The 15,504-nt window shown below is 47.3% G+C and overlaps 1 protein-coding gene across 36 annotated transcripts in view; it reads left to right on the top strand.

Annotated features, from left to right (window-relative positions):
* The window catches only part of IKZF4 (IKAROS family zinc finger 4), a 31,037-nt gene that overhangs the window by 3,320 nt on the left and 12,213 nt on the right, over positions 1–15,504 (top strand). Inside the window, exons 2-7 of one of the 36 annotated variants that reach the window (XM_016923231.4) lie at positions 1,069–1,146; positions 7,775–7,826; positions 8,967–9,064; positions 11,082–11,231; positions 13,000–13,093; positions 14,383–14,487. In XM_016923231.4, the coding sequence (XP_016778720.1) occupies positions 11,145–11,231; positions 13,000–13,093; positions 14,383–14,487 (286 nt within the window). In that variant the 5' untranslated portion in view covers positions 1,069–1,146; positions 7,775–7,826; positions 8,967–9,064; positions 11,082–11,144. Of the gene's footprint in view, positions 1–1,068; positions 1,390–7,771; positions 7,827–8,966; positions 9,065–10,553; positions 11,232–12,999; positions 13,098–13,199; positions 13,294–13,959; positions 14,162–14,382; positions 14,488–15,504 lie in introns of those variants that run through there. The other 35 variants (XM_063786611.1, XM_063786610.1, XM_063786609.1 and 32 more) reach the window with 35 other exon arrangements.

Here is a 15,504-nt window from a genome sequence, read left to right as displayed (position 1 = left end):
CCAGCTGCAGGGAGGATCCACATTGTAGACTCTGATGCAATACCTATGCTGGGGTAGTCCTCAAGCTAAGAGGCCATTTCTACTTTAAGAGACTTAATGACCATCTAGTTTGGTGTTTTCCTCAGGTCCATTATCTCTGAAAAGAGACATAGGAGGAAGAGGATTATTTATCCTCCCATCCATAAGCCTGTGTTTCCAGTTCAAGGATTTAGGTCAGCAAGACGCAGACCCAAAAACCATTCATTTAATAACCCAAGAAAGAAGGCAAGCAGGGTGGCCCAAATCTTCCAACTGGGGCAAGATTTAATATAGTGTTCCAGTGGAAAGAATCTTCTAATGGTAACTTGGACTCTACATGTCCTAATTCTGTTGTTAACGAGATTGGTGACTCTGGGCTTAGTTTCTTCTGTTAAAAACTAGGAAATTGTAGATCATCTCTCAACTCCATTTCAGCTCCAGGATTTCTCAGTTCCTGGAGTACCCCTGCCCTAGACCCTCCACATGAAGAAGAGAGTCTTACCAAATTGGATTATCAGAGCAAGACTATTAGCAGAGAAGCCTGAAAACATCTTTCTGGCCCAAACAACAGTGAACTTTTTTGATCAGCATGTATTAGGGACTTTTGGGCACAATTGCAATCAAAGGCAATTGTTCCTGTCTCTTCTACATTTTTTTTGCTACTGTACCCTAGTCAGAATAGTTCATTGAGACTTCCCTGTAATTTCAAACTTCACTTGAGAGTGCTAACCCTGTTTTGGGCATCTTTGGCTTTAAAACTGATTATTATAAAACTCAAATTGAATTTCCCTGCTCTACTTTCTCCACCCCTGCCCAAACATACCACTGAACAGCAGTGATTTTGTGAGGCCTTTCTATAAACAGAGAGCTATACTTGGGGGTACACCCAAAAACCCCAAAAAGTATCATCTCCTATGTATCATATCTAGTGATTTAAAGTGTTTAGTTTGGCCCTTTTCCTTAGTTCCTTATGTCCTGAAATGAGACATGGGAGGGATAGGATTGTTTCTTCTCCCACTCATAAACCTTAGCCTTCTCTCTCTTCTGCAGTCTACATGGGGAGGACAGAGAAGCGCAAAGAACAAGAGAAAAGATGCATCCATCTGAGATCTAAAAGGAGACAATGAGGTGATATTTTCCCCCTGCCCAGGTGTTGTGTTTTCAGCTCTTACCCCTTTTTATTTTAGAGACTGGCCATTCCTAGGATGACCTGGGAATTTATCCCCTCTGCACTGCTCCCCAAGCACTTGGATAATGAAGCTGAGCTGTCTTCAACTGTATTATATGTAGACAGAAGGTCACCATCTACAGCCTGGTGAAAAATGAGTCAGACCTTTCCACTGTAAAGACAAACACATGAGCTGAGCTAAGGTTGGTGGGTTTCCTTCAGAGAGCACTAGGTTGACCCTAAAGATAATTTCAGAGCTGCAAATTGCTTGATGTCTAGGTCTTTTTCCTGGAAAGGGGCTTGCAGACAGTGGCTAATTCCATACCTTTCCCTGGCCCCTTTGCGTCTTCTCCCTCCTCAATTATGCAAAGCTTTGATAGAGAGCAGAGCCAGCTATGTGATTTCAACATATTTTTGCTCAGATTTCACTCAGTTCAGGAAGGCACAGACAGTAGAGGATGATGCTGTGGGTTTGCTCTACTTGTAGCACCTGAATGGCTCATACCCAAGGCACATGGGAAGTTCTGTCTTGTTAATAACTACCGCTCTCCACCGCAGAACCCAGGTACTAAGGGAAAGTGGAGAAAATTTTTCTACTTCTGCCTGTTATAGTTTGGGAATAATAACAAAAACATGGTATGGATCCTTGCCATTCTCTCTACCTTCACCCTCTTTCCCAACAATATTCTTCTCATGACCTTTTACCCCCTAGGCCACATTAAGCATGTGTTAAATGACTTTTTTTTTTTTTTTGAGATGGAGTTTTGTTCTTGTTGCCCAGTCTGGAGTGCAATGGCCCGATCTCGGCTCACTGCAACCTCTGCCTCCTGGGTTCAAGCGATTCTCCTGCCTCAGCCTCCTGAGTAGCTGGGATTACAGGCATGAACCACCACCCCTGGCTAATTTTGTATTCTTAGTAGAGATGGGGTTTCTCCATTTGGTCAGGCTGGTCTCGAACTCCTGACCTCAGGTGATCCACCCACCTTGGCCTCCCAAAGTGCTGGGATTACAGGCGTGAGCCACCACACCTGGCCTAAATTACTTTTTTTTTTTTTTTAGTGTCTCACTGTGTTGCTCAGGCTGGCCTAGAACTCCTGGCCTCAAGCAGTCCTCTTGCCTTGGCCTCCCAAACTGCTGGGATTGGCCCTCACTGCTGCCTGTCAGGGAGCCTGGTGGGAAATCTTCTGTCTAGAAAGGATGCCCATTCCTGTTCAAATGTGTTGTAATGTTGATAGGAGAAAGCCAGGGCCATGGAGGACTCTTGTTTATGCCAAGTGGATTCAAACAAATGGGGAAGAGCTAGGCACAGTGGCACATGCACCTGTAGTCCCAACTACTCATTAGGCTGAGGAAGGAGGATTGCTTGAGGCCAAGAGTTTGAGGCTGTAGTGTGCTGTGATTGTGCCCATGAACAGCCACTGCACTCCAGCCCAGACAACATAGTGAGATCTCATCTCTAGTAAATATAATAAATAAATAAGAACAGGGAAGAAAATTTGTGTCTCCAGAGATTACAATGACCAGCGTTTCCTCCCTCCTCACAGAGATATTCCTTTTGAATTGGAACACTGATTGTTTCTAGTTGCTTTGTATTCAGCTCAGAGCTGAATTTACAGTACATATGTGCCTACCCGCCATCACTGAGTGACGGTTATGTTGCTTTATTTATTTATTTATTTATTTATTTAGTGACAGAGTCTCACTCTGTCACCCAGGCTGGAGTGCAATGGCGTGATCTCGGCTCACTCCAACCTCTGCCTCCGGGGTTCAAACGATTCTTATGCCTCAGCCTCCCAAGCAGCTGGGACTACAGGCACGTACCACCAAGCCCAGCTAATTTTTGTATTTTTAGTAGAGATGGGGTTTCGCCACGTTGGCCAAGCTGATCTTGAACTCCTGACTTCAAGTGATCTGCCTGCCTCAGCCTCCCAGAGTGCTGGGATTACAGGTGTGAGCCACCGCCCCCAGCCGACAGTTATGTTGCTTTAAAGCTAATCTCCTTCCAAGATCTTTGATACAAAACTGTCTCATGTAACTAACTTCCCTCTCCTTATACCTCCTCCTCCTGCAATGTGTCTCCAATTGGCACTGCCTAATTTGACCCAGTTCCTCTAAGGAGACGCTAAGATCTGCCTGGCTGGTTAGGCAGGGGAGGAGGTGCTTTAAGGGGTAGAGAGTGGGAAGGCTGGGCGGGATGTGCTGCAGGGAGACTTGAGCAAAGAGTAAAGTACATCTGTTGATTTGCTCCTGGTTTGCACAGAAAACCAGGACTGAGAACAGCAGAGTTTCAATCCAATGCCCTCTCACTTCCAGGATTACCAACTTGGTATTAAAACCAGCTGGAGAGCCGGGAGCAGTGGCTCACGCCTGTAATCCCAACACTTTGGGAGGCTGAGGCGGGCAGATTACCTGAGGTCAGGAGTTCGAGAACAGCCTGGCCAACATGGCAAAACCCTGTCTCTACTAAAAATACAAAAATTAGCTGGGTGTGGTGGCGCACGCCTGTAATCCTAGCTATTCAGGTGGCTGAGGCAGGAGAATCACTTGAACCCGGGATGCAGAGGTTGCAGTGAGCTGAGATGAGATCGTGCCACTGCACTCCAGCCTGAGTGACAGATCGAGACTCCATCTCAAAAGAAAAAAAAAAAGAAAAAAGAAACAAACAAACAAAAACCCCCAGCTGGAGGCAGCTAAGTACAGCTAAGTACTGATTTTGCCCAAGATGTGTCACAGAGCACGTTAGGAGCAATTAAGCAGGAAAGCTCAGTTTACTGTTAGAAAGAAAGTCCAGCTCAGAAAACAACTCCTTCAGACCTTTCTGGAAATTGTTTTGGGGCCATCTGGGCAAAAGTCCAAGAATGAGATACACTTCCTGAGCCAGTGCTAGCTGAATGCTATGCTTCACCTGTTCTACCCACCTAGTGCTTGTCTGGCCCTTCATTCACACAGGCATTAGGCATGCTGCATGCACACAAACACACACACACACACAAAATAACATGAGCATATTTCTTCCTGTAGAGCCAGCTCGACTTGTTCTTCCTTTTTAAGTAACAGACCCCACTCCCACAGGGATCACACCAAAGGAAAAGATGACTTACCTGATGTTAGAACCAGGGAAAAAGCCGAGTGTGGTGGTCCATGCCAGTAGTCCTTGCTACTCAGAAGGCTGAGGCAGGAGAACTGCTTGAACCTGGGAGCCAAACTCATGCCACTGCACTCCAGCCTGGGCAACACAGCGAGACTCCGTCTCAAAAAACAAAAAAAAAAAAACAAAAAAAAACAGGGAAAAGCAAGAAAACCCATGAAGGCCTTGAGTAGCCTGGCTTTTGAAAGGTTTAATAGAAAGAGGACACCTCAGAGAGGCAGGCAACTTGTGTTCTTGTTCTTGTTCTATTCTCACCATGAACCTTGGGACAAGTAACTTCACTGCTCTCAGCCTCCGTTTCTCTCAGTTTCTCCAAGCAGAAAACAGGAAAATCCTGCTCACTCTTGCCTCTCCTGCATGGGGAGGTGTGTGAGGGAAGTTTCAAGTGGCACTTTGTGGGCTTGTTTTGTTTTGTTTGAGACAGAGTCTTGCTCTTGTCGCCCAGGCTGGAGTGCAATGGCACGATCTCAGCTCACTGCAACCTCTGTCTCCCGGGTTCAAGCAATTCTCCTGCCTCAGCCTCCTGAGTAGCTGGGATTACAGGCGCGTGCCACCACACCCGGCTAATTTTTGTATTTTTAGTAGAGATGGGGTTTTGCCATGTTGGCCAGGCTGGTCTCGAACTCCTGACCTCGTGATCCGCCCGCCTCAGCCTCCCAAAGTGCTGGAATTACAGGTGTGAGCTACCACACCCGGCTTCAAGTGGCACTTTGAACTTTGCATTCTTTTTTTTTTTTGAAATGGAGTTTCCCTTTGTTGACCAGGCTGGAGTGCAGTGGCGTGATCTCCGCTCACTGCAACCTACACCTCCCCGGTTCAAGCAATTCTGCCTCAGCCTCCCGAGTAGATGGGATTATAGGTGTGTACCACCACACCCAGCTAATTTTTTTGTATTTTTAGTAGAGATGGGGTTTCACCACGTTGGCTAGGCTGGTCTCGAACTCCTGACCTCAGATGATCCACCCACCTCGCCCTCTCAAAGAGCTGAGATTACAGGCCTGAGCCACCAAACCCAGCCTGAGCTTTCCATTCATTTTGAAAAACACCAAAGGGCAATTATGAATCTAATGATTTGGAAATGAAAGGGCCCCTCAATACCAGACTGCCCTCCTTTATCTTTTGATCTCTATCTCAAGTTTTGTGGCTAGTTCCAGAGAGTCTGAGTTCTCTAACAACTGTGGACTTGGGCTCTTCTAATGATTGTTCCTAAGGGACCCTTCAAGGAACCACTTATTGTGTGGCTTGTTCTAGTGGTCCAGTCCCAAAGTTCAGTCCATCCCAGGAAGGATGTCAAGAAAAGAGGGTTAATAAACTTAGAGAATTTTTTTCTCCATGCCCTGGCTTCCTAGGGAAATAGGGTTGATACTAGGAATCTCTCTGACAAAATGTAAGAGAATTGCTTTGTGAAGTGAAGGTAAGCCCATGTTTCAGGTTTTCTCATGAGCCTTCAAAAGGAGTCTCTCAACTCCAGACAAGAATTGGGTGGGGGGGCAGGAAAACAGATACTTAACTCTGTGTGCCTTCCTGCACCCCCTCACCCCCACCCCTACCTCTCTCAATATACCATTACAAGCAAACCAAATCTTTATCCGTCTGCCTCAGTGAGATCCTTCAAAAAGACCAAGAATCCCCACAGCGGCTCAGACTGTTCCCTTGCCCCATTCTTGCTTCTGCCTCTGCCTCAGGGCGTTTAGTTTTCATCAGATGAGTGGGGAATGCAATTTTCTTTTTTTTTTCTTTTCTTTTTTTTTTGTGACCGGGTCTCACTCTGTCGCCCAGGCTGGAGTGCAGTGGCAGGATCTCGGTGCACCGCAACCTCCACCTCCCAGGCTCAAGCGATTCTCCTGCCTCAGCCTCCCAAGTACCTGGGATTACAGGCTCATGCCACTACCGCCCAGCTAATTTTGTTTTGTTTTGTTTTTTTAAGAGATGGAGTTTCGCTCTTGTTGCCCAGGCTGGAGTGCAACGGCGTGATCTTGGGTCACCGCAACCTCCGCCTCCCGGGTTCAGGTGATTCTCCTGCCTCAGCCTCCCGAGTAGCTGGGATTACAGGCATGCGCCACCATGCCTGGCTAATTTTTTTTGTATTTTTAGTAGAGATGGGGTTTCTCCATGTTGGTCAGGCTGAACTCCTGACCTGAGGTGATCCGCCCGCCTCGGCCTCCCAAAGTACTGGGATTACAGGTGTGAACCAGTGTGCCCAGTCATAATTTTGTATTTTTAGTGGAGACGGGGTTTCACCATGTTGGCCAGACTGGTCTTGAACTCCTGATTTCAAATGATCCACCCACCTCAGCCTCCCAAAATGCTGGAATTACAGGTGTGAGCCACCATGCCGGCTGCAATTTTGGAGGTATGTAAATTTCCACCAAATAGATTTTTTTTTCTCTCCTCCCACAGGCTCCTAAAGAGATAATTCATTGCAACAAATTATCACTTTTAAGTGTTCTCAGTTCCCGATTGTTTAATACTCTACTGCCAATTACTGCTTGCCTTCCCTCAAATAGACATTAACCTTCATTTTAAATTCAGACTCCCCCCCCCGCCCCCCCCCCGTCCTTTTTTCTTTTTTAAAATAAGCGTGGTAGAGTAATTGATGAGAGGGTGGGGATAACCATTTACAGGTTTAACTTGTTTATTACACCTTCAGTAGAGGACTTATCACTGAACCCTGAGTGGGCTGCTCTCCTCCATCTTCTACTTTTCCTGTCACCCTCCCTCACACCACATACTCCAAGACAGAATCCCTTGAATGACTGAACCCAGCTTCTTAATACTACCCCCATCTTTAACTGAGGTATAGAGCCTCTAAGGGGCTGTTTCTTTGCCTCCTCAGGGCTGAGGTGTAACCTCCACCTACATACACGGTCTAATCTCAAAATCAAGGACCACTCTGGATTAAGATAGTGTTTCCACCTCAGAGGCTGAGGAGGCCTGCAGAAGTTGTAAATTGGAGGAAATATTGGGGTTTGTAAATCAGGGTACATTGTCTTTCACCAGGACAAAGTGTAAGGTTTTTCTTGGAGACAGGGTCTCGCTCGGTTACCCAGGCTGGAGTGCAGTGGTAAGATCACAGCTCACTGCAGCCTCGACCTCCAGGGTCAAGTGATCCTCCCACCTCAGCCTCCTGAATAGCTGGGACTACAGGCACATGCCACGATGCCTAATTTATTTTTATATTTTGTAGAGATGGGATCTCCCTATATTGCCCAGGCTGGTCTCAAACTCCTGGGCTCGAGTGATCCTCCCACCTTCTTTCCAAAGCACTAGGATTACAGGCGTTGAGCCACAGTGCCTGGCTAAGGTTTTTCTTCTTTAGGATAGTATCAGACCATGCTTAAGTGCTCCTTTAGGTTTCTTGCTAACTCAAGAATATTAAAGAAAAGCCTCCTCCCTTCCCACAGCTATCTTCTAATAGCAGCTATTTTCTCTTTCAGCAGAATCTCTTTAAAATGGACATAGAAGACTGCAATGGCCGCTCCTATATGTCTGGTATGCCTTCTGTGTGTTCTATTTGTTAGGGGCTGGAAGCAGACACTCTCCTGTAGAGCAGAGCAGAGAGCCTTCAGCCTAGGCACACAGCCTCTAAATGTCCTAGTCACACAGCTAACACTCATGCTTGGTGGCCCTTGGTAGTGTGCAATTATTTTGGTGATCTTACATTCCCTAAATAGTAATTTTCTTTTCCAGACTTCTTGGGGTATAGAGGAAGGGAATAGGAGGGGAATATGAGCAGACATCATTAGAAGAATAATTTGAAGCAAATAGATGGAAACAAGATGTGGTTCCTTCTCCTTTGTGCTGAAGTCACCAGCCAAACATGAAATCCTGTTCTATCCAGATAGAGTGGCACAAGGTTTCAAAGCTCAAAGGCCTACAAGGGCCAGGTAGTCATGTGAATGAGTGAAGTAAGGTTAGGATAATAAGCAGAAAAGAATGGTGGGGGCTGTCATGAAGTGGAGAACATATGTCCCACTTAAAGGGACAGCAGCTTTCAGTGTCCACTAGAACTTGTCATGCAGGAATGTGTATCTAGTGTGGCCAAAACTTCTAAATTTTTAAGAGATACCAGAAATCCAAATTTTTATATGAAATGTCTCCATTTTAAAATAATGACTCAAGGCTGGGCATGGTGGCTCACGCCTGTAATCCCAGCACTTTGGGAGACAGGCAGATCACCTGAGGTCAGGAGTTCGAGACCAGCCTGGGCAACATGGTGAAACCCCCTCTCTACTAAAAATACAAAAATTAGGCCAGGCACGTGGCTCACGCCTGTAATCCCAGCACTTTGGGAGGCCGAGGTGGGCAGATCACGAAGTCAAGAGATCAGGACCATCCTGGCCAACATGGTGAAGCCTCATCTCTACTAAAAATACAAAAATTATCTGGGCGTGGTGGCTCACGCCTGTAGTCCCCACTTCTCAGGAGGCTGAGGCAGGAGAACCCAGGAGGCAGAGGTTGCAGTGAGCTGAGATCACGCCACTGCACTCCAGCCTGGCGACAGAGTGAGACTCCGTCTCAAAAAAAAAGAAATAATAGAAACCAAAACTGGGTTTTGATGTGATGAGTATCCCTATCAGAAACCCAAGCACCATTGTGGAAATGACCTATAGCTTATTTTTTACTCTAAAGTAGGACCAATGAAGGAATTATTGGCATGCACTAAAGGAGATAGCAAGATGGGTCAGACACACATATGAGAGTCATTGGCAACACCCGGGTAATGTAAGGTAAGATGTTGACTCTGACCCCTTTCTTGTTTAAGGAGGGAAGGAGTTGGAATGGGTAAAGGCATTCAATATCTGCCACATGCTTGACAGAATGACAGGGATCAGGTAGACTCATTTAATTGGACGAGACTTTATTAGAACAAAAGTCATGGCCTTGTGAGGAGCGAGCCAGTCCTCCTACCTCCTGCTCAGTTAAGCCTATTCAGAAAACCACTACTGAGCAACAAATACACTTGGGACCCTGCTTTAGTGCTGGGGAACACTCAGATGGATAAAATCCAGTCCCTACCATAAAGCAGGCAAATGAGAAACTACAAATCCCGTGGAGCTCTTTTCAAACCTGTTTATGGAGAATATTGGATACTCATGGAGGTGATTTGCTTCACCATGCTATGAAACCAAGTTTTCCCTGCTTTCAGCAGATTGGCATGTCCTAGATAAGAAGTGGCCTCTGCACAGGATGGTTTTTGAATGGAAGTGGAGGCCAGGAACTCCTCCTCTGTACTTTGAGAATTTTAGATGTCAGCAGCTACCTTAGAAAGGGAAAAGGGAAAGTCAAAGTAAGGCTACCATTAGCCCTGAAAAGTACCCCTCTTAGGACTGGGCATAGCTGCGCTCATCACTGATCCATCTCTCCTGGAAGAGTCATATGGAAGCAGAGGGAAAGGCTGCAGCATGCAGCCCTCCCGAAGCACACTGCAGGCCTCCACAGGCCATCATAGTTCTTCTGCTCCACGCCAGGTGACCTTCCCTCATCAGGCCACTTGATGAAAAGGGTATCTCTCCTGTTCTTCCAAGAGATTTGAATTCCTCACAGAATGTGATTCAGAAAATCCATCTTTTCTCCCCTTTTCTCTTTTTAAAGGTACAGATCATTCCCTTCTGGGGCAGGGAAAAGGGGGAGATAAGCAGGAGTCTATTAATTTATGGCACAGATAACCACCCCCTCCATTTTCCTATCTTTCAAGGGAAACAGAGTTGCTGAAACCCAGCTCCTGCCATTAATTGACTGAGCAGGGCTTGCCCCAAGTTTTCTGAGACTGTGAAATGTTTTAGAGAACTTTAGTAGAAAGGGATTCAGGGGTAGGCAGCCCGAAGTTTCACAGCCCCTCCCACCCCCAAATTCTTGGAATCAGAAAATGTAGTCTTCCAAAGTAGGTCAGTTTGTCAGTGAGCAGCTCCTCTGAAAGGGAAGGGAGCAGAGGCCTTGTCCTGATAGAGGGCGGATTCATCCAGGGCTTTCGGCTGCTGGGGCCCCAGGGGCACAGGAAGGGGGGGAAGTGGGGAGACCGTACCAGCCTTTTTGCCTGGGATCTGAAAGGTCTCAGGGCCACGGAGCAACACTAGCCTGACACCAGACTCTGCTGGGCCCTCTCACTGCTGGAAAGGAGGAGGCTGTCAGTCCCCACATCTAGAGAGCAACCTTCCTCCTGGAGGAGGAGGGAAAGAGTTCGGTGGGGGAGGGGCTTTCTGCCTCTCTGAGAGCCTTGAAGCTGTCCGTGTCCTGGGCCCCATGACCTCTGGGGCCTTGGCTTCCCCAGCTGGCAGAGGATTGGGCCTTCCCTGGGGCCCCCCCTTTCTCCCTCCCACCCGCAGGCCCATCCATCTCTCTCTCTCTCTTGCACACACTCTTGCCTCTCTCAGGCATTTGTTGTGCAGTTCCTCTTTGTCTGCTGGGCACGAGGGGCAACAGCATCTGCCTTTCCCTCCCTGTGCACACACCCACCACTCACCCCCTTCACTGTCTTGGAAAAGGGATGCTGTAGCCTAGCATCTCCCCCACTATATACACATATACATTCTCTCCAGCCCCCTCCCCAAGCACATCCAAGCGTGCTCTCCCCTCTCCTTCTCTCCCTCTCTCCCTCTCTCTCTCTCTCACACACACACACACACACACACACTCAACACACATACACCCTGGGCTGAGCTGCTCTTGCTGGCTGCAGCCGTGGGCCTCTGCTCACCGTGCCGCTGCTGCTGCCTGCGAAATGACGGCGGTTCCCCTCACTTCCAGGAATCCACGCTTCCTGGAAGGTGAGTGGCTGGGCTCACCCCTGCCTGCCACTGAGACGCAGACATGCATACACCACCCGCACTCCCTCGCCGTTTCCAAGGCGGCGGCCGCGTTCGCACCCCAGGGTCTCACCGGCAAGGGAAGGATAATGTAAGTTCAGGCAGAAGGCGGCTAGTGGAGGGAGGAAGGGGGGTGCTGGGGCTAGGGAGCCAATTCAGTAACTACTCCCAAGCCTGAGGAGATGGAGAGGATGGGAGCTGTGTGTGTGTGTGTGTGTGTGTGTGTGTGTGTTTAGCGGGGGAGGGGGCGTTCCTCCTTATACTTGCGGAGGATGGGAAAGGGTGTTTGGTGTTGCTAAGCAAAGACGGCGACTTGGACAGTGGGAGCCTATGGTGACATCTTGATTAGGCCTTGGGGATAGAGGTAGAGCTGCCTGGGGTGAAATGCCGAGACAGGCCTGGGTGGGAAGGGGTAGTGGAGAAAATCAAGGTAAGGAAGAGGAGCCTTGGCAAGCAGATGCCTCAGCCTGGAACAGAGATCTGAGGGGCCTCAGCTTCCTCCCCACAAAAGAGCTGAGGATGGGCGTCTTTCTTTGCTCTTGTACCCACTATTCCCTGCTAGCAGGCTAGGATCCTGCCACCCTGGAGCCCATGGTCAAGAAAGGGAAAGCAGTTATGATGAGGTGCCTTGCAGAGAAGTGTGGAGGTTCTCCATGTTCTCCAAGCTCATGGCTATTCCCTAGATGTAGCCACTATTTAAAGGTCTCAAGGAAAGGCAGCAGGAGTGGAGGCTAGCCTCCTTTAACATATGAAACACCTTTAGCTTGTGGCCTGTTTCCCAGTTCCTTTCTCTCCCTCCTGCTTTTCAGCCTTTACCTACCTCCCAGTTCCTCTGATGTGAACCTCATGATTTGGCTTTGCCCTCTGGGGGTTCAGCCAATCTATGATGACTTTGAGCAAGAAAATTTCTCAGAGACCTAAGAGCAGCCTTAATTCTTGGCTTTGACAGTCTGGGATTTCTTGGGAGTCCCAGACTTTTGAAATTCCCTCACTGGGGTTTCTGGGGCTGAGAGAGGAACTGTTAAACTTCCTAAATCTTACTCTAGTCCCCTCACCCCTGAGCTAGAATTCAAAATCCTTGGTGCCCAAGAAAGCCTTTCTGACTCCTGAAACAGATTCATTATACATATATTTTAGCCCCATGAAAGTAGACTTGATCCTGTTTTTCCCCTTACCTTAATCTTAGGGAGGGCAACAGCATCAAAGAGCCTCTTGAATTACTGGTGTGACTCCTGCTTCTCTTCCTGTTTCTGGGCCTTAATTGGGAAAGCCACAAAGGATGCTTTCCCCTCAGTGTTTCTAAGTGTACTTTTAAATATATTTTCCTCCACATAGCAAGTCCCTGGCCTCAAGAGGCAGCCTCAGCCGAATAAGCTGAGACCAGTGATGGATTTCCAACAAGTTCACCCATCCTTTTAGGGTCAAGGCCTCAAAGCCAAGTGCCCTGTTCTTCCCTGATTAGTAACATCAAGTGATTTAGGGCAATTCAGCACTAATAAAGGGAATAAGAAGATACCATTTTCAGCCCTTCTAACCCTAGTAAACCCTACACTTAGTTGAAAGGATATATTTAAAACTGGCTCTGAGTCTACAAGTCTCAACCCACAATCCTGAGATGCTCACTTCATGATATGTGTGTGGTTCTGATTTCGGGCAACATTTTTAGGTAACCATGGCTCACCTAAAAAGCCCCAGCTGGGAAAACTCAGATTCAAGCCATAAGGCTTTTTCTATAGATAGTGAACAAATTTCCTCAGGCTTTGACGGGATAGAATGGGGAAAATGGGACTTTAGGAGAGGATATTAATGGGAAATGGTCCCAAAGTCCTGAGTGGTTGTTTTCTTCCCACTGACCAAAGCTGGAGAGGGATCCCTCAGGAGGGTGTGTTCCGGATTTCTTGCCTCAGGCCCAAGACTCCAACCATTTTATAATGGAATCTTTATTTTGTGAAAGTAAGTATGTGCATAGCTGGGCAATTGGGTAAAGTACTAATAGGTGGACTTCAGGGATGAATTTTAGGCTTCCTCTCTCTTTCTTGCACTCTCCCTTGCTTTCTCTCTCTCTCTTCCATATTTAGGCCTGTGTGCACACATCCATGCATGTTCATGTTAGCAGATAATGTAGAAGGCTACCAGTATGTTTATCCCAATAGGTATGTTCTCTTTATATGTATCTACATATGTGTTGTGTCTCTGTGTGTGTTTATCTACATGTATTTTTATTTCACCTATATATTTGTGTAGAAGATTGTGGGGAGGAGGGATTTTTTTAAAAAAGACATTCATATCTTCCTTTAGGTATGTTATCTGATTTTGAAAAACATTATGAAAGCCTCAAAAAGCATTTTTACAAAGCAATTTATCAGAAAATTAAAACAAATATACTGAGAATAAGTTGATCACTTAACTGTCAATGAATATCAAATAGTAAACACGTGATTGGAATCAGATCAGTAGGAGACTTTCTAGAGTAATCAAATTTTTGCTGAATTTAGAAAGTCTAAGAGGCCCAATTCTTCCCTACTAAGATTGTGACCCCCAATTCGCTGTGTAGGTGCTGGTTAAGGACATGGACGCTTACTGTCTATGATCCCAGTTCCACACTAGCAGCTATGTAACCTCAGACAACTAACATAACCTCTTTTGTACCTCAGTTGCCTCATCTGAAAAAATCATGATATTAGCACCTACTTCATATAGTTGTTGTGAGGATTAAATGAAATTATTCATTTCAAGTGCACAGAATAAAGCCTGGCACATAGTAAGTACTCAATTAATATTATTAGCTGCTATGATGATTACTAATATTATCATTAGATTCAAGGACAATTCCAGTTACCTTTCCTGCAGATCCTGAACCGGCTGGGGGCTCCAGAGAGGAACAGTAGGGAAGAATGTCTGTCCTGAACATCTGTCCCTTCTGCAGCCCCCATTTTCCTCTCCGCCCTGGCGCACCCAGCCTCAGCCCTGCTTCCTGTGGACGTCAGGCAGTGATGCTCTTGCCCTCAGGCCTAGATAAAGGTAGGGTAGGCAAGGCCCAGCCACTGAGCTCACAGAAGGCAGCACCAGGCATCCAGACTGGTGGGGGCACAAGGTATGGTGCCCAGCATACAACACTGCTTTGTACATGGCTATGAAGGAAATGTTTGTGAAATTTAACTGAATTTTTAAAAAAGATTAGGCAATGGACAGTAGATATCTCCAGCTCCAGCTTTACCTGCCCTCTTGTTCTCTCCTCCAAGGTAGCGGGGACTCATCTCTGGAGAAGGAGTTCCTCGGGGCCCCAGTGGGGCCCTCGGTGAGCACCCCCAACAGCCAGCACTCTTCTCCTAGCCGCTCACTCAGTGGTAAGTGTAACCTCCTACCACCTCCTGGCAGTAGGCACCCCCTGTTGCATTTGGCCTTCAATTCACCTTCCACTGGCAACCATTTCCCCATCGTCACCTCCTGCTGGTCTCCTGCTTAGTCTCTAAGAGCAATAAGGAGCCCAGTGTCTAGGGTTTTTCTGGCTTCTGAAAGGAGAGTGAATAGTCAGTCACTGGCAGACTAGGGTGGAATTAAAAGAGGTATGGGTGGGATTAAGGTAAAAGTTTCAAAGAGAAATTATGGAATTAGAGAAGCAGGTAGATAGAAATGGTCATCAGGTGGAGTTAGATAGGAAATAGAGAGTAGAAGGACCTCCCCGTCTCCCCACAGCCCATTCTCCTACCCAGACAGGGTCCCCATGACTGCCTCTCCCCAGCTGGCCCTAGATCTGTGACATTCTCTAAATGGTTGGAGTAGCCAGGAATGTAGGTCGGAGCTAGAGCCAAAGCCTTCTCCTCAATGGTTCCTCCTTCCTTTACCCCTCCTGCCCTGCCTCAGAGTTTTATGGACGTGGAGGGGGTAGAGGGATTCAATCTAATGAGGTGGGAGGGAACTGTAAGCATGTCTGTCTTCCAGGTTTGCTCTCTTTGGCCTGTTGTCCCCCTTCAGTCTTCCTAGATCTGTTTTCCCGCCACTGTTAACTTGCCGGCTTCCTGCCCAGGGCCAAGCCAGACATCTTTCTTCATGACAAGAGAGTAGAGAAAAAAGCTCCCCTTAGTCGCCTCCTCTCCTCAGCGACAGAAGACATCCTATGTACCCCCAACTTTTTTCTTTTTGAGATGGAGTCTTGCTCTGTCACCCAGGCTGGACTGCAGTGGTGTGATCTCAGCTCACTGCAACCTCTGCCTCCCAAGTTCAAGCGATTCTCCTGCCTCAGCCTCCGAAGTAGCTGGGATTACAGGCGTACACCACCATGCCCAGCTAATTTTTGTATTTTTAGTAAAGACAGGGTTTCACCATGTTGGCCAGGCTGGTCTCAAACTCCTGACCTCAAAAGA

This window comes from Pan troglodytes, chromosome 10 (genome assembly GCF_028858775.2).
Source record: "Pan troglodytes isolate AG18354 chromosome 10, NHGRI_mPanTro3-v2.0_pri, whole genome shotgun sequence".
In the NCBI taxonomy this organism is placed as follows: Eukaryota; Metazoa; Chordata; class Mammalia; order Primates; family Hominidae; genus Pan; species Pan troglodytes.
The sequence above is the reverse complement of the archived record's forward strand: the minus strand, read 5'-3'. Positions and strand labels throughout refer to the sequence as shown.